Source organism: Cadophora gregata (assembly GCF_030347475.1).
Source record: "Cadophora gregata isolate MNR1 chromosome Unknown scaffold_15, whole genome shotgun sequence".
Classification (NCBI taxonomy): domain Eukaryota; kingdom Fungi; phylum Ascomycota; class Leotiomycetes; order Helotiales; family Ploettnerulaceae; genus Cadophora; species Cadophora gregata.
The window spans coordinates 1537994-1562105 of record NW_026695938.1 but is presented as its reverse complement, the minus strand read 5'-3'; the positions used below and the strand labels follow the sequence as shown (position 1 = coordinate 1562105).

Here is a 24112-nt window from a genome sequence, read left to right as displayed (position 1 = left end):
TATTCAACTGTTCTGTCTGCACGTGACCCGGAGCGCCTAGAAATACCTATGTACCTGGTAGCTTTATAGGTCAGCTACACTGTAGACTCCTTTTCTTATGAATCGGTTGAGACAGATAATTGACCTCTGAAGCTATATCAGTTTCTGGCCCTACCTACGCAGTTTCGCAGCGTTCTCTTGAAGGACTGACTTCGAGCAATTCGCTTCACGCGACTTGGTACCAGCCTGGCGACTAAGCCACCGTGAGCGGTTATTCTTCCCCGAAACGATCAACTAGCTCTTCTTTTAAATGTCTGGTCCTGATTCGCGATGAGTTGCATTTTCACTCGTCGGCTCATCATATTAATAGACGCTCCACGCTTTCCCGTGTTGGCAGGTCTGAATCGGCAAAGCTTCGGCAAATCTACTCTATCACGCCCTTCAAGTTTAATGCCTCAACAACACTCTACCACGCCCTTTCGATACGACTAGATTTTCACTGAAAAGACATGACCCAAGTATGTATAAGTATTTTGACATCCAGTATTCAAGTTCTCATCCAAGATCATCGACAAAATATGGCCTCCTCAAAACCACAAGTTGAACTCATCCCTTGGGATTTCACCTCCCCTGAACATGTCGAACGATTAGTTCAGCAGCGAATTGCGTGCGGATGGGACTCTGACGCTGTTGAGAGCTGGAAACCTAAGCAAGAGAGCGGAGTTTTCAACCTGCAATGGATTGTAAGTACAGCGCTTTCCCCTAAATATCTTAGCTAATATTTCCACAGGTCCTCTCAGATGATTGTCCGGACAAGGACAACAAATTGCTCAAGCACACGTCCACGTATCCATATGAAGCAGTGCATCTACAAGATACCGCTACTTCATATGGCGGTAAACCACGAGCCATTACATTGCCAGAGAGAACCTTCATTCCAGTCGGACACATTTGCCTCGGTCCCGCCCCAGCATACTGGGATGATCCCAAGGAGCCTTTCGCAGAGGGTTCATACTGGATTTCCAATTTCTACGTTTCTCGAGCGTTGCAATTCAGTGGAGTTGGAAGAGCAGCAATGGATACCGCAGAGAGAATTGCCACTTCCGAGCCTTTGAATGCTCGAATGCTGGGTCTCAATGCCATCAACAAGGTTGATCCAAATTGTGAGGAGAAGTATGAGGCACTGAAACTTCCAATTCCTCCTGTAAGTAGTTTTTTTTCTACTCTCACTCTATGCCCATCTTAAGTTTAGAGCTTGTCGGCTAATTCTGTGTGGATAGTTCTCAAATCAGGGTTGGTACGAAAGGAGGGGGTACAAAGTCTACATGGATATTCCGAAAGCCTTCTCGAAGACTGATTCAACTGGAAAGGCGTGGTTCTGGGATGCCGTATGCTTGAAGAAGACGATTTTGTAGCTGTTCAGGGAAGGACAGAATAACAATATATTTCCGTGGGACTACCATATCAATATTTGCCTGGTGGGTATACTCCCCGAGCTGGAAGTCTATTCGTAGTACTTTGCGATGTCGGATCAAAGTTGAGGAGTTTTCAGACCGTCCATCTGTGTAAGCGCGCATTATGGGGCGCGTAATTGGGGTTGAGCACGAGCCTAAGGTTCCATCCATCGGATTTTCTCTTGATGCTCACAGGCTGTAGTCATGGTCAATCGATCTTTGGAAAATGATTTCTCTGCTTGATGTACTCTACGTTGAATTATCTCTTCATTGGACATGACTTTAGGTAATCAGCAACCTTGAAGTCTGTCAAGCCCATCCAATCTCTTATTACGAAGCTCACCTAAGCTTCCCCCACAAAACAGGCGAGAGACGCAAGAATTAAAACTATTTGAAATTCAACGTCGTACTCTGAAGGGAATGTATTACATATACGAAAAGCAAAGTACACGTCAATACTGTAATAGTGCTTTTGCTCAATTCAGGAACAGTAGTTTCTTCCGAATTAGGAATGCAGAAAGCTACTCGTATTTCTGAAGCTGACAATTTGTTTGCATCTATTGGTTCCACAATCATCTAGAATAGTGCCTAGCGCTCAAAATAATAACAGCCATAGACGTCAGCTAGAAGGAAATCCTATGAAGATACTTACGAGGTAAGATGTAAGATATCCTCCCCCTGAAATCGTGTTGATGACAAGTCGTACAAATTCGTCGGTGTGCTGACGACTGGGTCCTCTCAAGCGGGCAAAGATCGACCAGAACAAATCCAAAGATGGCCAACGTTGCATTTTCTCGTACTCACAGCTACTTCAGCGTCAGCATAATTGCCATTTGTGGTTGTAGGGGAGCGCTGACAGAAGCTTAGCCAAAGCTTGTTATGCACTAAAACTCGCTTCTTAGTCAAGCGGTTTGTTTACTTTTGCCGAAACGGGTGAAAGCTCGAAACAGGGTCGGATTCTCTAAATTTCTCACTCAGCCGCAGGATTCAATCTTTTTGTGGGATTATACGAGATTTGGATTGTTTTTGAAGACCTATATAAATCGTAAGGAACTTTAATGTTAAACATACTGGATACAAGCAATCTATCCTCAAAAGTTTTGACACCTTCCCCCAAAGACCTACAGACTTGGTTGCATCACCATTGTCTGGCATCACACAAAATTTCACATTTAGACTTCTTGTTACCCTTCTTTAAGTAACATGCGCCCCACCACTATCCTGAGAGCCTTTTGGCTGTTTACCTCGGCAACACTTGGCCAGGACATCTCACATATAGCTGGTCGAGGAGCAAACGCAGGACTAGCTCTTCCCGGTCTCGAGGCACACTACAACGACAACGTAACCGAAACCCAACTTGACAGACTGTATCCAGGTCACAAAGACATCGCATTGACCAGTTTCTCATTCAAAAACGCCGGAATCTATCTCGTTGGATTCATCTACGTCCAAGGCGCCTCGGATGTGAAAGCCGCCATTGCAAGCTGTAGCAACGACGGTTCCAAGAGTGGCACGGCGTATTGTATCATCGACACCGGTGTGGCTTTTATTGGCCATGCGCTTGTAACTATGGCTGGTGGCTATGCAGGAACCACGATCACTCAAAGCCTCTCTCATGTTTCGAATTATGCTATAAATCTTCCCATCCCACCTACGTCAAAACGCTCACTTTCTAGACTTACGGCCAGGGCGGGGGACGGTACGGTCTGTCCGAGTCAGACGAAAGTGTGGAATACGCCAGGCAATATCGACTTCAATGAGGGCTGGGCCATAACTGGAACGACGACGCTGGGGTGCCCAGGTGTTGAGCCACCGTGGGATGCAAACTCTGTTGGGGTCGAATATGCTGCGGAACTTGGTGGCGTGGTAAGTTCTTTTTCCCCTTTCGGCTCCAGATATAGAATGCGGATTTCCGAAGCTTTTGGAAGCTGAGTTCTTGTCTTACTCCTCGAACCCTGCTGACTTTTCAATAGCTCTTAGATTACATGGGACAATCCGGTGGATCACACGTGCAATTCACCATATATGACAGCTCCAATGACAAAGTCTGGATACGCACAAACTTGGTTGTCATCAACGGAGGTAACCTATGCTCCGCTGTTGTCACTGGGACAGGGTGCAACTATTGAAGGCCATGTCGGGTCGAACGCTTTGGGGGCAGCGTCGCTTATGATACTACTGATCCATCAATTTCTTCTTGTCATTTAAATGCCGAACACCTAGCTGGTATCACTGTCATTACAAAATTATTGTAGAACGACAGATTGCAGCTCCTGTCTTCTAATTTCCTCATAGAATATATTTTTTTACGATTTGGAAAACCTCTCAGACATATTCTTCCTCCATGATTCAGTTTATCGAAGAAAACAGCCGTACCGCAAAGCCTGCGCAGTAAAGCGCAAGAATTGTATCTGTGTCACAGATGGTTGGCTTCTATTTATCCTCTCGATTTCATGATAACTAAACTGCCCGTGAAGTGAAATCATCCATGGGTTAGTAAAATGAGAACAGAAGTAAACACCGACCTCGCTTAGCACAGCGCCTGACTCGCGCGACAAACCTGGAATGGTCGGGTACAGCGACCTTCTCAATTACCCAGCAATCCCTCGTACACTTCATTTCACTCAGCTATCCACCAACCCACCATCAACTCTATACAAACTCCCCGTAACGAACGAAGCATCTTCACTGGCCAGGAACAGAAATACCTTCGCTACTTCCTCCGGTGTACCGAATCTCTCTACTCATCAAACAAGTCAGTACTTTTACATCTCCACCAAATCTGTCACATCCCCTCCACAAAACATCTTATTGCATCTCACAGTCCCGACAAGACGCAACGAAAAGAGTTGAAGACCAGTTACCAAAAAAAAAATAAGAAGAAATCACTCACCTAACGCACCCTCCCTCCCCACCCTCCCAGAATCCAACCCCGCCCCCCTCAAAAGCGGCGTGTCCACCATCCCCGGACAAACAGCATTAACCCTAATTCCAAACTTGCCCAATTCCTGAGCTGCGGCGATAGTCAGTCCTCGGACGGCGAATTTCGACATGGTGTAGGTTGAGACGCCGGGGCGAGAGCGTAGGCCGGAGGTGGAGCAGGTGAGGAGGATGGTGCCGATGGTGGGATTTGAGTTGGAGGTTGTAGTTGGAGGTGAGGGTAGCGGATGTGTTTCGAGATTGTGGTTCTGCTCGTTGATCTCAATCATCTTCCGGGCAGAGAGTTGAATGCCAATGAATGCTATGCACCATCAATCATAAACCAAGTCTCACCATTCATCCCACACCCCCATCAGTAGATCCCACTGTTATACATAGAGCCAATCTGCAGTATGAGAAAGAGAAAAACTCACGACCAAAAGCATTAACCTTCATAACCCTCTCCCACTCCTCCCCACTCACCTCCAGAATCCCCTTCACCCTCGGCAAAACCCCCGCATTCAAAACAACTATATCCAGTCCTCCAAACACCTCTACACATTCGTCAATTGCGTCTTTCAAACATGCACTGTCAGCTGCGTCGCCTTGCTTGAAGAGAAATTTAGAACTTGTATGGAAACTGTTCTGAGCGTCGGAGCGCGGTGGTGAATTGGAAATAGATTGCGCAGAGGGAGGAGGTGAAATAAATTGAGGAGGGGAAGTAGATGGAGACGGAGGAGGGAAGAGAGACGCCAAGTGCGCGCCAGCAGTAGCGATATTTTCAGCAGAAGAATCGAGGATGAACACATTGGAGCCATGGGAGAGGAAAATGGAGGCGATTGCGAGGCCGATGCCTGAGGCGCCGCCGGTTAAGAAGGTCGTTTTGTTGGGGAGGCGGGACATGGTTTACTCCTTTTATTATTTTGTCCGTTTGATAGGGTGAGATGAGGGAAGTGAGAGGTGGTGGAATGAGAAATTGAGGAGTTGGGATGGAGCGGAGTAAGGTCAGTGATTGTTGTTTTGAGTGCTGCTATCCTGAGGTGGGAGGGGGATGCGATAGTGTTGCATGATGGTTCGGGTGGCACAAAGTGCGGAGAAGGGAACTGTAGAACGTTAAGATCTCGGTGGTTCGTGCATTATTTTTTGGGCAGCTGAATGAGATTCTGAGGTGGTTTTAATATCGCTCCAAGTATTTGAAAGGACAGCTGCACCTGCAGTACGGTCGCAAAGCTGAATGCAAAATTGATCTCATCTACTAGGCAGGCACTACATCATCACATCTGAAATCAGAACTAGTCATCGCGGACAATCATAGAATTGAGCACGAGTGATCTCACTTGGCTCCAAAAGTAGATAGTGAGTAAGCCTCACGCTAATACAATACTTTCATCTCCCCCATCTGTATGGCAGGCACGGCATCAGATTGCCAGCCCAGAAAATCCAGCGGCCTCATCCATCGCACACAAAGTGTCAAAAGTAGCAGATCGATCGTGTTAGGTAGGCAGGTATTGTTGGTATGGTATTGTATGAACGACACGAAAAGGACGCCGTGAAGAGAGTCAAGACGCCAGCCAGCCAGTCAAATCAGAGGGCCATGCAAAAGATGCAGTGATACAAAGAAGAATATTCGTCCCGGTTGGATCTCGTGGAAGTAGGCAGGCAAAGTCATTGATATGGGAATGATGTATTTGAGGATGATTAAAACAGACCAGGTGGTGGACCAGGAAAGCGAGACATGGTGCTATGACCAACGATAGGACTACCAATCTCCCCAGGGGCACCTAACGGTCGATGAGGTAGGACATCGTTCTCATATCGAATAGACTGAGTGTTCCCATCCTGGCGAATATCGAAGGACCCACCGCCGTTGACTGCATTGCCTTCGGTTTCGCAGATGTCAAGCAATTCCTTCTCGGAAACTGGCTGATCACCAGGCGGATTCAGAAGGTCAACTTTCTCTTTGATGAGATTGATGTCAAAGAAGTTGTCGGCGGTTGTGCCCTCTAAGCTTTTACACGCGCGGCAAATCATCAGTCGAACAGCAACAGAGCGAGGCTGTGATGGGCGCATTGGCTGGGCCCCACCCATCGCCCCAAAGGAATTGTTTGCAGAGCCCCAGCCACCACCAAGTCCTCCCATGTAGTTCGAACCAGGTAGAGACGATGGGCCGAATGGATTTGGGACGCCCCAGCCATTGTAACCATTCATCGGACCACCATATGCAGCAGGGTCGATACCGAAAGGCGTGACAAATGGCTGACGATTGATACCGCCAGGTGCCGCACTTGATCGTCTTGGTCCAGCACCTGAGCTGATCGGCTCATCGGAATCATCCAGTAGAGCACTGCTTCCCAGATGGTTACTCAGGTCATCCATATCGGTCTTCCCATTGTCACCATGACGCTGGCCATGAACAACACTACCTGGTCGACCAATAGGCGCAGGCCGAGCTATGGGTTGAGCTTGCGAACCTGGTGCCTCGTAGGTCCCGGATTGCTGTCTCGAATGAGATTGTGATGGCGGTCCCTCCTTCGGTGCACCAAAAGCTTGTCCGATACCTCCAAGGCCATTGGGCATCTGTTGTGGAAATCCAGGTGGTCCAAGAGGCAAAGGAAAGCCTCTGCCCTGCGGCATATGCATACCGAGTCCAGGATGGAGGGGCATCCCGTTGGGTCCAGGCATAGGTCTAAATTGGGGTTGGTGAGGGAACATGGGATCATGTTGCATGCGCCCAGCACCAAATCCAGGGGCCATCATTGGCATACCTGGTTGAAAGCCCATTCCCATTGGCGGCATGCCCCCAAATGGGTTTGGCTGTTGCATTCCAGGAGGACTCTTCAGAGCAGCGTGTATTGGCGAAGTTGCTTGAGGATGATGCAGGTACAGATTCTGAGCTGGATTCTTTCCAGGAGGTCCAATCGGCCCAGGACTGCCTTGCAAAGGCGTTGATGGAACTGGGGAAACGTTCTGACTCACGCTGCCGGTCTGTGGCGTTTGAGGCACCGAGGAATTAGAATCTTGCTGAGACGAAGTCGTTCGAAGCTTGATCGGGGTTGGGACTTTTGGAATCGCCGGCGTGGCAACTGGAATTTGGGGAGAAGCAACGGTATGAGGTTGCAAGTTCACAGGTATTGGTACTGGTGGTCGCTTCGCTTGAGTTGCAGCCAGAGCAGCTTGAGCAGCAGCAGCCTGCTGAGCAACGAGCTCCTCACGCTTTTGCTTCTCCTTTGCTTCTCTGTCAGACTTTGCCTTAGCCTCTTTCTCCCGCTTCTCATTTTCAAGCTTTTCTTTTCGTTCCTTCATCTCACGTTCCTTGGCTTCTCTAGCTTCCCTTTCTCTCACTTTCTGCTCTTCTTTTTCTCTGCGTTCCTTTTCCTTGGCTTCACGCTGTTTGCGATCCAGTTCAGCCTGTCTTTCGCGCTGTTCTTGGAGTCGCCGCTGTTTTTCGAGTTCTTTGCGTGTTCGCTCTTCCTCCTCAGCCTTCTTCGCAGCTTCTTTCTTCTTTCGCTTCTCTTCTGCTCTTAAGCGCTGCTCCTCGGCCTTCTTCTCCTCTGCCTCACGAAGGGCAGCTTCTTCAGCGGCTTTCTCAGCATCCCGCCTAGCTTTTTCTTCAGCAAGGGCTTGCTTCTTCTGGGCCATTTTCTCCTTTTTCTTCTGGGCGTCCTTGGCTTTCTTAGCTTTCTTCTGCTGATCAGCCCTACTCTCTTCCTCCAATTCCTCGAGGAGCTTTTGTTGTCGCTCTTTTGCGACCTTGTCTTTGTAAGCTGTCAGGACTCTCTGCTCAAACATCCGAGCTGCAAATATTTGGAACATCCGGCGTCCTTCCTCCATTCGCTGCTCTTCAGTCATGGTATCCTGCTCGCTGTTAGACTGACCACAATCCGGACATCCCTCACATACCATCTCCTCTTCGTCATAGTCCTCATCCTGGCTATCGTACTCGTCCTCTTCCTCATCTTCATCATCGTACTCATCCTCCTCTGGCGGAGGTGGGTGATTATGTGCATGATTATGAGGGTGCATAGCGCCGTTTGGTGGATGACCATAAGAAGGATTGGAAAATGCTTCCCGAGCGTCTTCCTCTCGTGCCATCCTACGTTCTGCAAGCTGCTCCATCATCTCTATGAACTTCTTCCCGTCGTTTTTTAGCAGATCATCCGCTACTGTCAAAATTCCCCCCTGAACTGTGAGACTATTACCAAAATTGAAGAAGTCGGTCGCGTGGCTGCGCGGAAGTTCTTCCGGTTCCTCATCGCTGTAATCGTCTTCATCTACATCATCGTCACTGTACTCCTCATCTCCTTCTTCATCTTCTTCATCATCACCAATTTGTTCCACTATTCTACCACGTGACGGCTGCTGGCCACTAAAGGCTGGCGGTAGGCGATTTGGAGGTTGTAGGCCGCTCATGGCACCAAAACGTCGAGGCGGGGGCATCATTGGCGGTACACCATCTCCTTGGTGATTTGCGTACTGCTCGAGCTCTTCGTAATATGCATCATACAAAACCTCGAGCTCTTCTTCAATGGCCGTACGTTTGCGACCGCAAACAGTGCAACTACACGAGTGTCTCTGCTGTTCCTTCATCTTCTTCAGAACTGCATCCTTCTCGACCTTGACAAGCGACTTGCGCTCATCCTCTCCCAGAGATAACCAGAACTCCTTTATTCGTTCGCGCTCTTCCTGAGATGATGTATTCCATATCTTCTCCTTCGAGATACCAGGACCTCGTGGCATGTTTGTAGCTAACGGAGGCAAGGGAAGCGATACGTGATTATGAGATAGACCATTCATTCCGTGGTGCATATGAGTTGGGGGTTCCGGCTGAGAGCCTTTGGACTTCTTTTTCTTTTTTGATTTCTTTCCGGAGGGATTCGACGAAGGCATTGCGTATCCGTTCGTAGGGGATCCCTCTTGACCATATGAACCCGAGTACGCATCTCCGTCCTCATCACTGTAATATGGCTCACCCTCTGCTGGATCGAACTGACCATTCTCGTCGTATTGCTCGTCCAGAGCCTGGTCCCGAAAGCGCTCCTCCAAATCCTGCATCTGGCCTTGCAAGGTCCTCTGAGATCGTGCGCCATAAGTCTGAGGAGCTGTTGGCTGTTCGGCAGCAAGTTTCGCAGCTTGCTTCTGTCTTCGCTTTTGTTTCTTCCTATTCACAGCAGGTGCAGAACCATTCGTTGCCGGCGGAGAGTTTGGCATTTGGCCGTTTGTCTTGGTTGCAGATTGTGCCATGGCTGGGGAGGTCTCAGAGGAATCGGAAATGTTCGTCACTTTGGGGACAGTTATGAACTTGGAACCATCCTTGTTTGTGTACTTCGCAGTTGCTTTTGTGGAGGGAGACGGGGGAGATTGGGCAGTCTTTTGCCGTTGGTTCGCGGGCATTCCGATGAGAGGCAAGTTGCTTCTGGCTCATGAACGAGTGGCAGCTGTTCCCACCGCACGTATTAGACTCTGTGACAAGACTTCCTCCCACGAAGAACCAGGCCAGAGGTTCCAAAGGGATCCTAGAACTCACAGGAAGGGTGTAGTGGATATTTCAGGTATTGCCCCACCAAGATGTCTGTTCTTCCGGCGCAGTATCAGGGGGTCTGCGAGGGATGAGGGCACTTCGAGAGTCCGCCGAGCTCGGAATCGAGGGTGTTTTTGTCGTGGAATGGCGAGATAATCGTGAAGTCGGAGGGCGACGTCGAAGTCCAGGCGTGGATGTGGATGTATTGGGATCACAACTCTCAGATGAAGTTGCTTGTTCGTCAACATGAATGTGTGCCTCAGGCCTCCAAGATCAAACCTGGTGAACTCCCTCGAGACTCCCACGTCAGGTCAGGCACAACATCACTACGAGTAGCGCGCCAGATTTCTTGGCATCTAAAGTAGTGCAAATCCCAGCGCACTACTCGTATACTGTAAGTACTACTGCACTGCGAGACTTAGTACTGCGCTGCTCTCGCTCTCAACAGCGATGTGCACTGGACTGACTGAGCTGTGCTGCGCTGCGCTGCGCTGCAGGTCAACTAGCGAGCAATACCTAGGTAAATTACAGGGTCGGTGATTATTCACTCGGCCGTGACGCGAATCCTGTTCTTCCCTCGGTTTTCCTCACTAATAGGTAAATCACAAGTCAAGTTTATGAATACTCGTAGCCTCGTTTTATTACCGTGACTCTGATCCTCTGGTCCTCTTCTTCACGGCTTCAATACCCTGACTAACTTTCTCGCCCTCACCCGCATCATCTCTCCTCCGCATCACGAGCCCAGTGCAGCGATCGTCAGCGCCGCCGTCTAACCACAAGAGGAGCTTCAGTGCACGGCCACCGGGCTCAGCCCAGCGGGCGGGTTTCCAAGTTAAGCCGCCGCAGCGCAGCGCAGCGCTGCTCTTCTTCAAGAATAAATAAATAAATAGTCGCCCTGCCCTGCCCTGCAACGCAAAGGGGATATACTTCTGATCCATTCCCCACGGCCTAATACACGAGAGTGAAGCACATCATCACCAATCCGCCCGATCACTCATCTCGTGCGGTGGACGACTGCCTCCCTCCTTGTATCAGCTTATCCGACTAGGTTTGCCTACAAACTTCCCAGGCTCGTATCGACGACTGTCTCCTGGTGGATAACCGCCCAACTCGTGCAAAGAGGAATTGAGCCCCTTGACACTTCTCCTTGCCTTCGCTGGTACAGGTCCTTCGAGTTCTCCGTCTCCCAACACCTCCTACTCTTCGAAACGCATCATACGATCCCATCGACGCCATGGCTCAACAACAGTCAAATGTTATGCGGAGGTACGTGGACAAATCTTTCATAAGGGGGAATTGCTTGGGAAGTGTCTGGTACACCTGCGAATATATAAGCCCCGGAGATGTCGATCAATTCTGAGATTGCCTCTGGGTTGAGGCACATGAAGATCGATTGAGGGGATCCTTGGCTACATGCGGGCATTGAAACATTCCGCGTCGTCGGCAATTAAGATGGAGGACTTGTGACATTCCTCGAGCTCTGCTGACAGGTAAACCAACAGGAAACTCGTCATCATTGGTGACGGCGCTTGTGGAAAGACCTCACTCCTCAGTGTATTCACTCTTGGCTATTTCCCAACAGTAAGTTACCACTTTGAACGTACAAGAAGCCTGCTAACGTGTAACTCTAGCATTATGTGAGTCGGATATGCAAGCCAGGACGATATTCCCGGGTACTAATTCTTTCTAGGTTCCCACGGTCTTCGAGAACTACGTGACGGATTGTAGGGTGGATGGAAAGAGTGTGCAATTGGCCCTATGGGATACGGCAGGACAAGAAGACTACGAAAGATTACGGCCTCTGGCATATTCAAAAGCCCACGTCATCCTAATTGGCTTCTCAATCGACACACCGGACTCCCTGGACAACGTCAAGCACAAGGTAGGTTTTGCTCAAGGCACTTTTGAGTAGTTCTAATGCCATACCAGTGGGTTGAGGAAGCGAACGAACGATGTCCCGGTGTCCCAATCATATTAGTCGGACTGAAGAAGGATTTGAGAGAAGACCCAGTCGCCATTGAAGAGATGCGGAAAAGATCACAACACTTCGTCACCACCCGAGACGCTACAGAAATTGCACACGACATTGGAGCCCGCAAATACCTGGAATGTTCGTCATTGACAGGAGAAGGAGTGGATGATGTATTCGAAGCCGCCACAAGAGCAGCTCTACTTACATTCGAGAAAGGGGAGGGCGGCGGATGCTGTGTCATTCTATGAACGGGATTCCCAAACCGGGCGAGATGAGAGATACCTACGGCGGCCAGAGACACAACACCCACAGGAGCGGCCAACCATACTTCGAACGTACAATTTTTTCTAATGGACGAACATAATCCGACTTCTCTTCCAAAAACAAAACACAGGTGGCTGGATCTCAAGGATGTCTAGATTCTCACCAAACTCACCACCCAACTAACTGACTGACTATTTTATCTACCTGCACAACTTCGACTGCGAGAGACTGACTCGGGAGGCATCTTCTGCGGCCCAAATTCCACTGGCTACTGCACTGCACATACCAAAAGTTTTTTCTTTTCCTGCAGCCGGATAATCCGTCGAAATAGAGCGCGAATTGGGAGCCCCCCTTCAAATTTGCTTACTGTGTTATATTTGGTTCCACGAAAAGAGGGTTTAATTTTTGCAAGCATGCGAGAGATTTTGACTGGGATACACAATACATGCCATGCATACGTACATGCCTGCAGAATATGCCAGATAGAAGAAACTTTAATGACTGATCACGTCTGTTGGTGGTCTTTGCACTCCTTATTCGAGCTGAGTTGGTTGTTTTGATTTGTTGCATCCTCAGTTAGGGAGATCTCAGTGTGGAAATCTGGGATGGGATGGGATAGGATGGAGTGGATGGGGATCTTGACTTTGCGGCATGGCTTGCGATGAATAGGGTTGAGTTGGTTTTGCTCTGGTTGAATGGTTGGTTGGTTGGTTGGTAGGTTCGTCGGTCTAAATGGCCTTTGTACATAATATATACAGCAAGCAAGCATGATGAACATGAGCCTGGTTCACTCTCCCTCATCCCCTCCTTTTCCCACAGTTTAGTTGTACACAACCCGTCCGTCCCTCTCCCCTAAATTGGTACAAATCTAACCTCCGCCATCTCACTATATCCCTACACAAAGTCCCCATTCTCGAATCTTTGTCCTCTCCAAATGAACACCACATCTCCCTCCCCACTCTCTACCTCGTCCACCCATGATTCCAAGCCTCCTTCCCCGGCGTATCCGTCTGAAACCTCGCATACTCAATCGGCACCCCTCCCTTCCCAAAGATCCCCTTCTTCTCCATCGCGATCCGGTATAACCTACCCGAGTCTTTAGATCCAGGCGGGTCCATAGTCCGCAGTTCTTCGCAGGCAGAGTGGATAGATTGATACATCCTGTTTGGAGAAAAGAGGAAGAGAGTGTTAGTGAAAGAATTTCTTTGATTGAGTTGAGGTGAGTTTGCAGGTGGTGTCTTCTTTTCATTTCGGTGCTTTCATTGTCTTCTGGAACGGGCTTCCACGTTTACCAGGACGTGGAAGTCAAGTTAAGAAAAGGAAAATATAACAAAGGGTGAAGAAAGTCTTACCTCATCAACTCCCTCTGCTCCCTCTCCCTCTTATTCCGCCTCTCAATCATCCACGCCCGATGAATCGTCCAATGCCTCAGCGCGCGCATCCGACTCAACTTCAGCGGCCGCGGCGTCTCAGGATGCTGCATGTGGTATCTGATGAGCGTTATCCGTGGGTCCGTCTTGTTCTTCTTGTCGTCTTTGCGGGCGAGGAGATCCGGTGTGCTGGAAAATGCTCGTGTGCTGGTAGTGGAGGAAGAGGAGGGTGTGAGATGGGTGCATTTGCTGGAGAGGGTGAGAGAGCGGAGGGCGGAGAGGAGGGTCGGTTGGGGGTGGATGTGGAGGAGGGACGACATCTTGGGGTGTGCTTTTCGAGTCGTCCTGGTGGGGTTCGTGGTGGGTGGGTGGTGTTGTTGAATTGTATGGAGCTTGATGAGGGAGGGAAGCTCTGGACAATTTTGCGGGAGGTTTCTATGTCACGTGCTGTAGTATGCCGACCCTGGTCTGGGTGGATCATAAGGTGGATCTATCTGCTCACTTCAAGCTTCATCCCAATCCCGTCTCTCGCTGACTTCCGCTCAACTCAATCAGTCTCACTAAGGACATTTATTGGTGATTCGCCCGAGTTTGGTCTTACGTGTGTACGGGACGCTTACCTAAATTGTTCTGCATTACTGAGAGTTGCTTATCTTCCAAGACAGCTAGATCTCTCGTTCTTCTCTAATTATTCTCCGTCAATCTTCTTCAGAGCCTGAGTTTTCAATCTCAATCGAAACTCTCATCTGTTTGTATATTTGGGAGACTTTGAGTAGGATACTTGCTCAGTATGTCGGGTCCAAGAAAGGGACTCGTTCATCAATATGTCAGTCATTTCTTTTCAGTTTTCCATTGTTATTTGTTATATTCAGCTTACACTTTTCTTACTTTATTGATATTACATTAACTGAGAAGCATAAAACTATCATCTTTCACAATATTTTTATTCCCTTTGATTCTATCAATCTGCCCTTCATCGCTCGGTAACTGACCGAAAGCAGACATCCCGCCTCACAGCTTTCGAGCACACCCCCACCACACCTCCATTACCACCCCAAAATATCCTCGTCTTCATTGGCGGTCTCTTCGATGGCCTTCTCACAGTGCCCTATACGACTCCGCTCGCAGCCTCCCTCCCACCAAGCTGGACTCTAGCTCAAGTCCACCTCTCATCCTCGTACACTGGCTGGGGAACATCCAACCTGCAGAAAGACGTGGCCGAACTCTCCAGATGCGTCAAGTATTTTCGGGGCATCAAGACCGGGAAAATAGTCCTCATAGGTCACTCCACCGGCTGTCAAGATATCATCGAGTACCTAACCGGCTCTGGACACGCCTCTCGCGCAAAAATCGACGGCGGGATCCTCCAAGGCCCAGTAAGTGATCGTCAAGCCATCGAAAGCGGACTCGATCCTGCTCTCTACTCAGGGAGTTGTGCCGCAGCTAAAGCCATGGTTGAAGCTGGTGACGGAGATGAGATCCTGCCTTCTAAAACTATGAAGAGTTTCTTTGGGCCGGCGCCTGTGTCTGCTGAAAGATGGTTGTCGCTAGCGAGTCCGGATCATGATGGCGATGATGATTTCTTCAGCTCGGATTTGAATGACGAGCGGTTGATGAAGACTTTTGGGGCTCTACCGAGAGAGACACCTTTGTGTGTGCTGCATAGTGGGAGTGATGAGTACGTGGATCCGAAACTGGATAAGGAGGGACTCATTCGGAGGTGGATTGAGATTGCTAAGAAGGGAGAGGGAAGGATAGATGAGGCCAACTCCGGGATATTGGAGGGTGCGTTGCATAATTTGAAGGGAGCTTCGGAGGAGGTAATGGATGGGTTTGTGAAAAGGGTATTGGGTTTCCTGGAGAGCTTGGAAGGGGCACAGGCGAATCTGTAAGTTATTGCAGACACTCGACAGAAAACAGCTCATCGGTCAATTCACGCCTTAATTTGTCCTAGCTCTGAGATCTCAGCATACCTGAAGATAGGTATCTAGGTAAGTACAGACAGGTGAGTTCTTGAAGCATGTCACGTGGTGATGTTTACTCGCAGCAGTTCCCAATTGACCTTCATCATTGGGCATCAACGCAGCATAATCAAACTTACAGCCTCGTTAGCTGGTTCGCCTCATTCCTTTCTGCACGCAAAATCCGAATTCGGCAACTCTCAGACCGGGTTACGAAGTGCATGAAGCCATTGGTTGGGAACGTCCAGCCTTGCAGAGAACAATGCCGCAAATTTCCTAATGAAGTCACCGGATCGTGAAAGTCTCTGAGCTGGCGGTTTTGAGTGCGAGGATATATACCTCACTTCAGTCCGCGCTTAGAGTATAGAGTCAACTCTTGGACCTAGCCCGGTACCAGTAGCGAAAACTTGTATCAGAATCTCTACCACTGAACGGAAACGGCATGGACGATCCCAACTATTGGGAACAGCCAGCGGCTGAATGGCTCGATTTCTTCGGCGATCTTAACTTCGACATGGATTTCAGTGCCGGCCCATTTCTCGGTCTCGATTGCTCATCACCGATTCAATCCAATGCTTCTGCCCATTACAACGTTGAAGATAGCTTGAACACACTTTCAGGCACAGCCTCGCCAAAGAGCTCTCTTGAAAAAATGCAACTCCCACCAACTCTAACGTGCGAAGATGCCACCGCTATCAAAGCAAGTCGCCCCACGTCCCATAGCACGCCTCGGGATATTGGCACAAGAATTTCGCGTCAATCTCCTGAAGCGCCAGATTCGGACAAGCGGTCATCCTCTGCAGGTCTCAAGCGAAAGATAGATCAATCGGTGACTGTGTTCTCCTCAACGTCCAGCAAGGAGGTGACTCCTAGGAAGCGCAAAACCTTCTCGGCATCCCGAAAGAAGGAGGTTGCTTTGAACAGAAAGGTGGGGGTTTGCATTCAATGCAAGATTCGAAAGAACAGGGTGAGTGGAAACATGATTTATTTCCACTTGTCTGGAAGCTATGTTCAAGACGTTTTGGATGATGCGATCGGCAGGCTAATCTTACAGTGTACTTTCGGACTACCATGCGAGCCTTGCATCACGCGGGCGGGAGGTGCTGCTTTGGGCCATCAATTGTGCATGAGGCAAAGCCTCCTCTCAATTCGCTTCGATAATGTTGGTGGGTGTCTCTTTCTGTGAGAGCACCGAATGAGAATTAGCACTGACAGTGAATTCCCAGATCTCGTGAATCAAACAAGGATAGAGTCAGATACGAGGGAGATCCGGGCGCTCCATGACATTCCCTCAAGCAAACCCGCATACCTCTGGTTTCCAGGCAGCCCACTCGTCCCAGAAGCTTTCCTGAAGATTCACGTCATCGAATTCCAGTCCTCGGGATATCAACCGACTCGAGATGTCATTTTTCATGACTATTTCCACAGCTCTGCGTCATGTGTCCCGAATAGTCACCTAGCACTTGATCCCAGACGTCTCCCTTCCATTGAAGAAATTTTGAAGATCTTCACCCTATGTTGGGATGGTGTTCGGCTTGCTCCAGGCCCGTTCTCGGGTCTGCATAAGGCAGTCGAGAAGTTCGTGGAAAGTTACTGCAATCGAAGATCGGATATGCCCATGGTGGGTACCTTTCATTCCTGTGCTTTCTCCGGACTCGTGCTGACCAAATCCCACATAGAAGGACTTGCTAGCCAAAATCACACGCTTGTATCGTCTCTTCGGGCTGTATCGTATCATTCCGTACACTTGGTCAACCCCAGATTGCGTCGAAGGCGAACTTGCTTCTCCAGTCATATTGGCACAACTCAGATTGCTCGTATGTGGAGAGCTGAAGTCCGTTGAGATCCAAGTGTTCTCGGCTCTATATCGACTTATATATGACCAAGGAAATATTGGAAGGCAGAACTCATTGGCGGTTTGGGCGTGTCTGTGGGCACTACTGTTCACATACAAGCACCACATGGTATTCACCAGGTCTACGCTGCCCGAGTACGACATTAGTCCAATGATACGTAAGTTACACGCAATAATACCGTGCCATGGTGCGCTTCGATTGTGTGCTGATATTGATATCAGACGCTGCAAGATTCCAGCTGAACCAGCATCTGTACAACACCTTGACATCGACGTATGCGGCGCTGTACAACAGCACCTCCCCACTGACGCTGGACTGGCGTACCGAAGAGATAGCTTCGCTGCTAGATCGCGACCCCGAGTTGATCAAGCTTTTCTGCAACATAAAGACAGAGATGTTCTGGTTCTGTAAGTTGTTGTCTCCTTCCTCTTGACGTCACTTTCGCTAATAACACTAGATGCAATCAAAGATAGCCTGCTTGAAGAGGATACACTATTCAAGAGTCTGATTATCGAAAATGAGAGTAAACTGTTACGGGCACACATCAAGGCGGCGAAGAAGAAGGGTATCTTATAATGACCTTGCATTGATTTCAATTCATTAAAGTCTCAATGAAGCCATCTCCTCCAGTCATCTATTCCACTCTTGCAGATCTCGCAGTACTGATCTTTGACCGACCATCGTGTATCCATATGCCGAGTCTGTGTCAAATACCAGTGAGCCAAATAGCTCTAGAGATGAAAGCAGATCAGTTCTGCATCCACCGATATTGATCACAGAGCAAATTCCGCAGTGAACACAAAGCATGGCAAAACAGATTATCAACATAGTGTGAAGGCACAAGAACGGCTGCGAACGAAAGTCAACGACTTCAAGATTCATCCTCCAAACGCCGAAATTGAAACGCGTGAGTCGTGAATGCAATGATCTCTGTACATTAATCAGCATCATATCAATACAAAGCAGGGTGATCTCACTCACTTAAATTTCCCAACTTTCTCAAACACGTCTTCGTTTGGATGCTGAGCCCCTCGTGGCTGTCTGGCTCTTAAAGAGTGTATCAGAATCGCTCTCAGACACATCCTCAACAGTAGCAGCCATTGACTTGTATTTTGACTCCGTCGATCTTCCTTGCCCACCATTGACTTCTGGTACCTTCAAACTCTTGCCATCCTTTGAGAGTAATGCTTTCTTGGACAGAATTGTCTGTTTGAGTTCTCGGACAATATCTAAAACAGGCTGTCTGGCAAGGACGTTGGAGATGAGACTCAATTCGGTTTGTTTCTCGGCGAGGGACTCTTCAAGTCGTGTGATATCCTTCTTGATTCCCATGACAGGTCCATCAATCTCAACAGTTACTGTCGAATTGGCAGCATCGGACTTGCCACCCTTTGCGCCACCCTTCGCGCCGCCATTGCCCGTTTCACTGCTCTCTTCCTTCTTGTTGCTGTATCTGCCAGTTTCGACATCGCTCTCACCAGCCGCGTCGCTAAGTCTAGACATAAAGTTCTTCGTAGCTACCATCCTCTTCTTTGCTGGTGTATCCTTCCGAGTAGCGATACCCCTGCGGATCGGGATTTTCTTCTTGCCTCCTTCGCTATCGCTACCTTCGACGTTGGGGTTCTCCTTTGCCTCGGCAAACTCAGAATCTGATCCCTCGCTTGAAGAAATATGGATCGCATCGTAGTCTTTCAAACCACTGGGAGATACGGTGTAACTTGGCTTGCGCTTAAACAGGGTTCCGGCGCCGGCCTGTTTCAGTCGTCCGGTGAGGTTGGAGGCGCGAAAACCCGAAGATGACGTCGAGGTTGGAGTTTTCTTATTCTTATTATGATCCTTGGGCTTGGTTGGGGTGTGATATGGATCAGCAGAGTCGGAGTCGTAGGTGAATGGACGCTTATTACTGGAGGGTGGATTGAGTGGAGAAGGAGATGGCGATTTGAGATCGGCGAGACCTTTCATGGGGTATTTGCTTCCAGCGATTGTGACCATTTGGGCATGATGTCTTGTCAGAGATTGCTTCAGTTCAAATGGATCGATATTTCTCGTTGCTTTCAAGATAGAGGTGAAGGCTATCTCCTGGGTCTCAAGGAAGTCCTCCAGCTCGCGGAGATTCATGGTCTGAGTGTTGCCAGATATTAGCAGAGCCTGGACAGAGAGATGAAGGTAAAGGACTCAATTACTGGACCTACTGCGTTGCTGCAACTTGAAGTTGCGAGGTTCAAAGTAAGATGAAGTGGCTGTGACACGTTGTCAACTTGAGGTCGAGAGGAGAGGAAGGGTTGAGGTCGCAGCCCTAAAAGATAACAAGCGCAGAATTTAGTTGCTAGTCAATCAAGGCGCCAATATCTCCGAAAGTGAAGTCCAATATGCTTTCCTAGATCATAAAATTGCTGCCTGATCTCTTCTGTGCAATTCATGCTGTGTTGTTGCAGGGATCGTGGTGGTCAACAAGCTCGCTTAATTCCACAATAGTCTAACCCGGATCTCAACCTCACCAAAGTCCATTTCCGTCTTTGGACCCGAGCAGTCGAAAATTTCTCTGTTATCTTAGACTAGTATTCTCATATTCCCAGTCTCAATCTCGCCTCTTGAGCTTGTCTCAATTACTGAAATAGCTTCGGTTTTTTTTTAAGTCTTGATGTGTAGAAGCTGGGAATTCAAACAATGGTTACTGGGTGATTCGATAAGGGCGGATATTTGTACCGCGTATATTGGAAAAGTGGTTGAAGTAAGACTAGGCTAGGAGACTGATAACGCTAGTAAGGACTTTTGATGATCAATGTACGTGGAGCTCTCTTCATTCTAACTGTGATATCTCATGCTGATGCATAGATTACACCACCAACCCCTATATTAAGTAGTCTACAGATACCATTCATTTGGAGTCCGACATTCTGGTGCTGGAAATGCTGTCTTCCCAGTGAGAACTTTGGTTGGAATGCCAGCGTAGGTCAGAAACTCCTCCGCCATCTTCATGAGCATATGTTCTGATCCTGGAAGCTGTCAGTACTCTTCCTGGTACTCTATACGATTGAAAAAGAGTAGTACCTGGAGCTCCAATGAATGAAGCAGCCACTGGGGCGTACTCCTTCCGCTTCGAGATATCAGAGAGATATTCGCACTGCCCGACTAAATGATTTTCAATTAGAACATGGGTTTTCTCTTTTAAAACAGCGAGAAATAGAATTCTCACTGCACATAACCAACTCTGGAACTCCGGCGAAGCTAGTGCTAAACTCTTGCAAAAAGCCGTAGTCCCTACCTATATTCGGTGCTCTGCTACACATTAGCTTCTGGATGGCATGCTGCTGGTGTGGATTCCGTACTCTTTCAAAGTATCGCGGTAGTTTGGCCCCATCCAGCTCCAGCGATCGACCATGATCGCATTTGAGAATCGGTCGTCTTCGGGATGTAAAAACGTCTTACAGAACCAATCTTTGTAAACCCTTGCCTGCTCGTGTGCTTCGTCAACTTCTCCTTTGGTTATGGTAGTCACGTATGGCCTGAATTAAACGTTAGTACTCGTTTCAGTCTTCAATGTCATGATCTGCCGTACCATCTGTTTTTCAGAGTCGGTGGAATATGGGGCATGTCCATTCTTCTCTGCAAAATTCTTGCTCTATTTGAAATGGAAGTCTAAAGTAGCAGGCCCGTGGATCCGTTCGTAAGTCTGGACACTATGAGCACAAATTCTTCAATGGGGTTGGAAATATTACCCTTAAGAATTCTTCTTCGAATGTTTTGCCTGTTTTCATGGGATCATCATTGGTCCAGCCCTCTTTCACATTGACATTGATCCGTTTCAACTCCATGAAGGCCTCTAGGTTCACAACAAATGAATCGAAGATGGCTTTCGCAGGATGGTCTGTGGAGGAATCCGACCAGTCTGGATTGTAAAAGAATTTCGTTGGGAACTGTGATATCGAGTAAGCCGATTATTTCAATTGTAATTCTCTTCGAACCTACCTTTCGTGTTGTCGGCTTCCTCTTTGTGTCCATACCAGACGCCTGAGACTAGTTGCATTGTCTTGATATCTCTAGCCAGAAGGCCTTCTGTATCGAATTCCCTTCCAAGATTCATCAGCTTTCATCTATTTGTTCGGAGGTATGAATACTGACTTCACAAGTGGAGTAACATTCTCCATGGAAGCCATTCCATACGTTAGACGAAGTCCAAAGAGCCCTTGTGCTCCTGCAGGCATTCGTAGTCTAGCGCTTGCTGTAGTTCTCAGTTAGAATTCCGAGAGATGGAATACAATAACCCGCTGTCAGTTCCGATGCTAAAGTCGAGCCATTCCTCACCTGCCAAAGCAGCGGCGCTCCCGGTACTGCTACCTTCCGGAACAAGATAACCACAGGCTCTAGGATTGAAGGTAAGATGATAATTGATCCAGTCCGACGAATGATATTCGCGATCTGCAAATGCAGTGCATTTTGTTTTCCCAACTATGACAGCACCTAGGTCCATGAGCTTCTGCACCGCCGGCGGAATTTCGGAGGCTGGGGAGTGGAATTTCAGCCAGTCTTTCACCCTGTTACTTGTGTGAATCCCTTCGATGTTCAATATGTCTTTGACAGCGACTCGGAGCCCGTTGAGGGGTTTGGCTTCGCTGGGCATGAAGTAGAGACGTGATGGCACTGCAATCGCGAGGGCCGGTGGAAAAATCCCCGAGAGCTCAAGTCGTGAGTAGCTGGAACAGTTAGAGTTCAGTATCCATTTGGCTTGTGCTGAAATGCCTCTATCATGGAATTACCTCTTTCTCTCCCCACGGTTGAGCTTTGTAGCCACAAAGATGGAGTCGATAGTATCAGGATAGAGCCTCCATGCTTCAAAAATGCTGCCATTGAGAATGAAGTATGGGCCCTCTGGCAGGACTTCGGGGACTTCAAGACGGAAAAGCTCCCCTTTGTCCTGCAACATCGATACGGCTGAGGAATCAAGGCCTCCGTTTAGCGACGCATGTTGCTGTACAATGATGGTTGACGAAAATTCTTTCGTGTACACATCGTCAGAGGATTCGAACTGGGCCAAATTTGCTGCAACATCAGAGGCATTCAGTGACCCCGTGCTTCTGAATGTCAGGACTGTCGCTGGTCTCGGAACCAGTCCGCTGTGTGGAGTGTCTATCTTTGCCTTGATGCGGTCAGCCAATACGAGTCCTCACAAAAGCGTTGAATTTGATGACCTACTCGGGCTTCAGGTCGCAGATAGTAGAAACTATCCCCAAGTGGAACTGCCATCCCTTGGATTGGTGCTAGATTGAGTGCTTCGGACTTGAAAACAGTCTGAATCCCAGGAGCGAAGGTCATTCTGGAGCCAAATATGATACCCTGAGCGATCCAAGCAAAAGCTTTCTGCATCTGGTGGAGGGGGATGTGGACAGCTCAATGACTGTCGAAGTGATGGGCAGCTTGGACTGTTTTGCGGGGTGTTGAGTAGCCAGCGATTTGACAATTGGAGCATGAAAACGCTCCGCGGCTGGACATAACTTTATATCGAACCATCAATTCACTCGACACCTGTAAGGCTCGTGACGTAAGGTCAGAACTATCCACGAAACTTGGTGTACAGGGTTTAGTGGTAGGGACTCTTGAGGGGAGTGGCGATGAGCCAAGACACTACAAGTTTTGTAACTTTCGCTAAGTTATGCCCCAAGTAGACAGTGCTACGATATTTCAACTACGACGACTGAATTGCAAAGGGCCCGCCCTCTCGTAGTCAGAAGCAAGAAAAACAGAGAGCAGTAAGCCTCAGGCAGACCCCCCATTCACTCTCAATGTCTGCCAAGCAACCCAAGCACTCTGCTCACTGCACAGAAATAATATCGCGTCGGCCGTCTCTTCCGGCGTCCCAATCCTCCCATACGGACTAAACCGCTCAATGGCCTTGATCACTGGTTCCGGCTTGCCTTTAAAAAATGCTTCTGTAGCTGTGGGACCGGGTGCGATTGCGTTGACAGCAATACTGCGGCGGCCCAAATCTTTAGCCATCAGCCGCGCCATCTGCTCGATTGCACCTTTGGTGCTACAGTAGAGAAGCTTGTCGGCGGGAACTTGGGAGGTGGTACAGAGGGAGGAGGAGAGGAGAACAATGTGCGAGCCGGGTGAGAGGTAAGGTGCTGCTTTCTAAGGTTTTGTTAGAACATTCCAGGTCGTGGATAGAACACCTACCTGGACGAGGAAGAATGATCCCTTCACGTTCATTGAGAATGCAGCGTCAAAGTCTGCCTCGGTAGTTTGTAGAAGCTCCTACTGGGCCACTTTGTCAGTTTTGCCATTCACAATCTCACCCAAGAATTTCGGTTTTTGACATACAATTGCAGGTGAACATCCCGCATTGGCGACAATGATGTCTATTCGACCAAAATTCTCCATAACCGTCTTAATCAATTCATCAATATCATCCAAGCTCCCCGCATCAAATCGAAGACTCAAACTGTTGTCTTGACCTAGTTCCTCCACTAGGTTCGTGCTCGCCTCGTGATTCGTGTTGTAGGTAAATACCACGGTAGCACCTTCTTTCACCAAGGCAACGGTTGTAGCACGCCCGATGCCTTTGGAGCCACCTGTTACGATGGCTATTTTGCCGACCAAGTCTGGCATGATGGGCTTCGAAAAGATTTGTTGGGCGATTCCAAAGATGGGGCGAAATGACTACAGCGTGCAATAGTGTGAACTTCAAACCCGGGAACTCGAGACCTTGAAATGTTGCGAAGCCAGTCAAATTAATTCGAGTCTGGCATTTTTGACAATGGTCACCGGCACCCGAAGTCCGTTTAATATTTGGAGAACGTGCTTACTCGGAGCCGACGCCCG

At 48.7% G+C, this 24112-nt stretch overlaps 12 protein-coding genes across 12 annotated transcripts; 5 read left to right on the top strand and 7 right to left on the bottom strand.

Annotated features, from left to right (window-relative positions):
• Positions 1–372: 372 nt before the first annotated feature.
• ONS95_005144 (uncharacterized protein) lies at positions 373–1611 on the top strand. The gene is made up of 3 exons (XM_058498539.1): positions 373–722; positions 770–1183; positions 1260–1611. The coding sequence occupies exons 1-3, from the start codon at positions 489–491 to the stop codon at positions 1392–1394; spliced, it is 783 nt and encodes a 260-aa protein (XP_058352053.1). The 5' UTR covers positions 373–488; the 3' UTR covers positions 1395–1611.
• An 870-nt stretch (positions 1612–2481) lies between these two features.
• ONS95_005143 (uncharacterized protein) lies at positions 2482–4180 on the top strand. The gene is made up of 2 exons (XM_058498538.1): positions 2482–3299; positions 3407–4180. Exons 1-2 carry the CDS (start codon positions 2637–2639, stop codon positions 3560–3562), a joined length of 819 nt encoding a protein of 272 aa, XP_058352052.1. The 5' UTR covers positions 2482–2636; the 3' UTR covers positions 3563–4180.
• Positions 3731–5255, bottom strand: ONS95_005142 (uncharacterized protein; the record flags this gene model as incomplete). Its single annotated transcript, XM_058498537.1, has 3 exons — positions 3731–4173; positions 4327–4674; positions 4787–5255. 3 exons carry the CDS (start codon positions 5253–5255, stop codon positions 4058–4060), a joined length of 933 nt encoding a protein of 310 aa, XP_058352051.1. The 3' UTR covers positions 3731–4057.
• A 795-nt stretch (positions 5256–6050) lies between these two features.
• NST1 (Stress response protein nst1) lies at positions 6051–9743 on the bottom strand (the record flags this gene model as incomplete). Its single annotated transcript, XM_058498536.1, has 2 exons — positions 6051–8207; positions 8253–9743. 2 exons carry the CDS (start codon positions 9741–9743, stop codon positions 6051–6053), a joined length of 3648 nt encoding a protein of 1215 aa, XP_058352050.1.
• A 1361-nt stretch (positions 9744–11104) lies between these two features.
• Positions 11105–12090, top strand: RHO2 (Rho GTPase; the record flags this gene model as incomplete). Its single annotated transcript, XM_058498535.1, has 5 exons — positions 11105–11136; positions 11373–11451; positions 11502–11507; positions 11561–11752; positions 11800–12090. 5 exons carry the CDS (start codon positions 11105–11107, stop codon positions 12088–12090), a joined length of 600 nt encoding a protein of 199 aa, XP_058352049.1.
• Positions 12091–13068: 978 nt separating this feature from the next.
• Positions 13069–13796, bottom strand: ONS95_005139 (uncharacterized protein; the record flags this gene model as incomplete). Its single annotated transcript, XM_058498534.1, has 2 exons — positions 13069–13267; positions 13459–13796. 2 exons carry the CDS (start codon positions 13794–13796, stop codon positions 13069–13071), a joined length of 537 nt encoding a protein of 178 aa, XP_058352048.1.
• Positions 13797–14266: 470 nt separating this feature from the next.
• ONS95_005138 (uncharacterized protein) lies at positions 14267–15368 on the top strand (the record flags this gene model as incomplete). Its single annotated transcript, XM_058498533.1, has 2 exons — positions 14267–14302; positions 14478–15368. The coding sequence occupies 2 exons, from the start codon at positions 14267–14269 to the stop codon at positions 15366–15368; spliced, it is 927 nt and encodes a 308-aa protein (XP_058352047.1).
• Positions 15369–15879: 511 nt separating this feature from the next.
• ONS95_005137 (uncharacterized protein) lies at positions 15880–17869 on the top strand (the record flags this gene model as incomplete). The annotated part of the gene is made up of 6 exons (XM_058498532.1): positions 15880–16404; positions 16492–16603; positions 16664–17058; positions 17117–17450; positions 17515–17700; positions 17751–17869. The coding sequence occupies 6 exons, from the start codon at positions 15880–15882 to the stop codon at positions 17867–17869; spliced, it is 1671 nt and encodes a 556-aa protein (XP_058352046.1).
• A 423-nt stretch (positions 17870–18292) lies between these two features.
• ONS95_005136 (uncharacterized protein) lies at positions 18293–19411 on the bottom strand (the record flags this gene model as incomplete). Its single annotated transcript, XM_058498531.1, has 1 exon — positions 18293–19411. The coding sequence occupies one exon, from the start codon at positions 19409–19411 to the stop codon at positions 18293–18295; it is 1119 nt and encodes a 372-aa protein (XP_058352045.1).
• Positions 19412–20077: 666 nt separating this feature from the next.
• ONS95_005135 (uncharacterized protein) lies at positions 20078–20893 on the bottom strand (the record flags this gene model as incomplete). Its single annotated transcript, XM_058498530.1, has 5 exons — positions 20078–20289; positions 20345–20425; positions 20490–20572; positions 20623–20799; positions 20853–20893. The coding sequence occupies 5 exons, from the start codon at positions 20891–20893 to the stop codon at positions 20159–20161; spliced, it is 513 nt and encodes a 170-aa protein (XP_058352044.1). The 3' UTR covers positions 20078–20158.
• A 22-nt stretch (positions 20894–20915) lies between these two features.
• On the bottom strand, positions 20916–22606 carry ONS95_005134 (uncharacterized protein; the record flags this gene model as incomplete). Its single annotated transcript, XM_058498529.1, has 7 exons — positions 20916–20966; positions 21013–21182; positions 21263–21363; positions 21416–21515; positions 21599–21987; positions 22051–22430; positions 22487–22606. The coding sequence occupies 7 exons, from the start codon at positions 22604–22606 to the stop codon at positions 20916–20918; spliced, it is 1311 nt and encodes a 436-aa protein (XP_058352043.1).
• Positions 22607–23047: 441 nt separating this feature from the next.
• On the bottom strand, positions 23048–23899 carry ONS95_005133 (uncharacterized protein; the record flags this gene model as incomplete). Its single annotated transcript, XM_058498528.1, has 3 exons — positions 23048–23422; positions 23468–23545; positions 23612–23899. 3 exons carry the CDS (start codon positions 23897–23899, stop codon positions 23048–23050), a joined length of 741 nt encoding a protein of 246 aa, XP_058352042.1.
• Between the last annotated feature and the right edge of the window lie 213 nt (positions 23900–24112).

Excerpts from the sequence above, each read along its gene's own strand:
- ONS95_005143 (XM_058498538.1), top strand. The coding sequence starts at position 2,637 with ATGCGCCCCACCACTATCCTGAGAGCCTTTTGGCTGTTTACCTCGGCA. Across the intron at positions 3,300-3,406 it reads CTGCGGAACTTGGTGGCGTG|CTCTTAGATTACATGGGACA; the intron begins GTAAGTTCTTTT and ends ACTTTTCAATAG.
- ONS95_005144 (XM_058498539.1), top strand. The coding sequence starts at position 489 with ATGACCCAAGTATGTATAAGTATTTTGACATCCAGTATTCAAGTTCTC. Across the intron at positions 723-769 it reads TTTTCAACCTGCAATGGATT|GTCCTCTCAGATGATTGTCC; the intron begins GTAAGTACAGCG and ends ATATTTCCACAG. Across the intron at positions 1,184-1,259 it reads TGAAACTTCCAATTCCTCCT|TTCTCAAATCAGGGTTGGTA; the intron begins GTAAGTAGTTTT and ends CTGTGTGGATAG.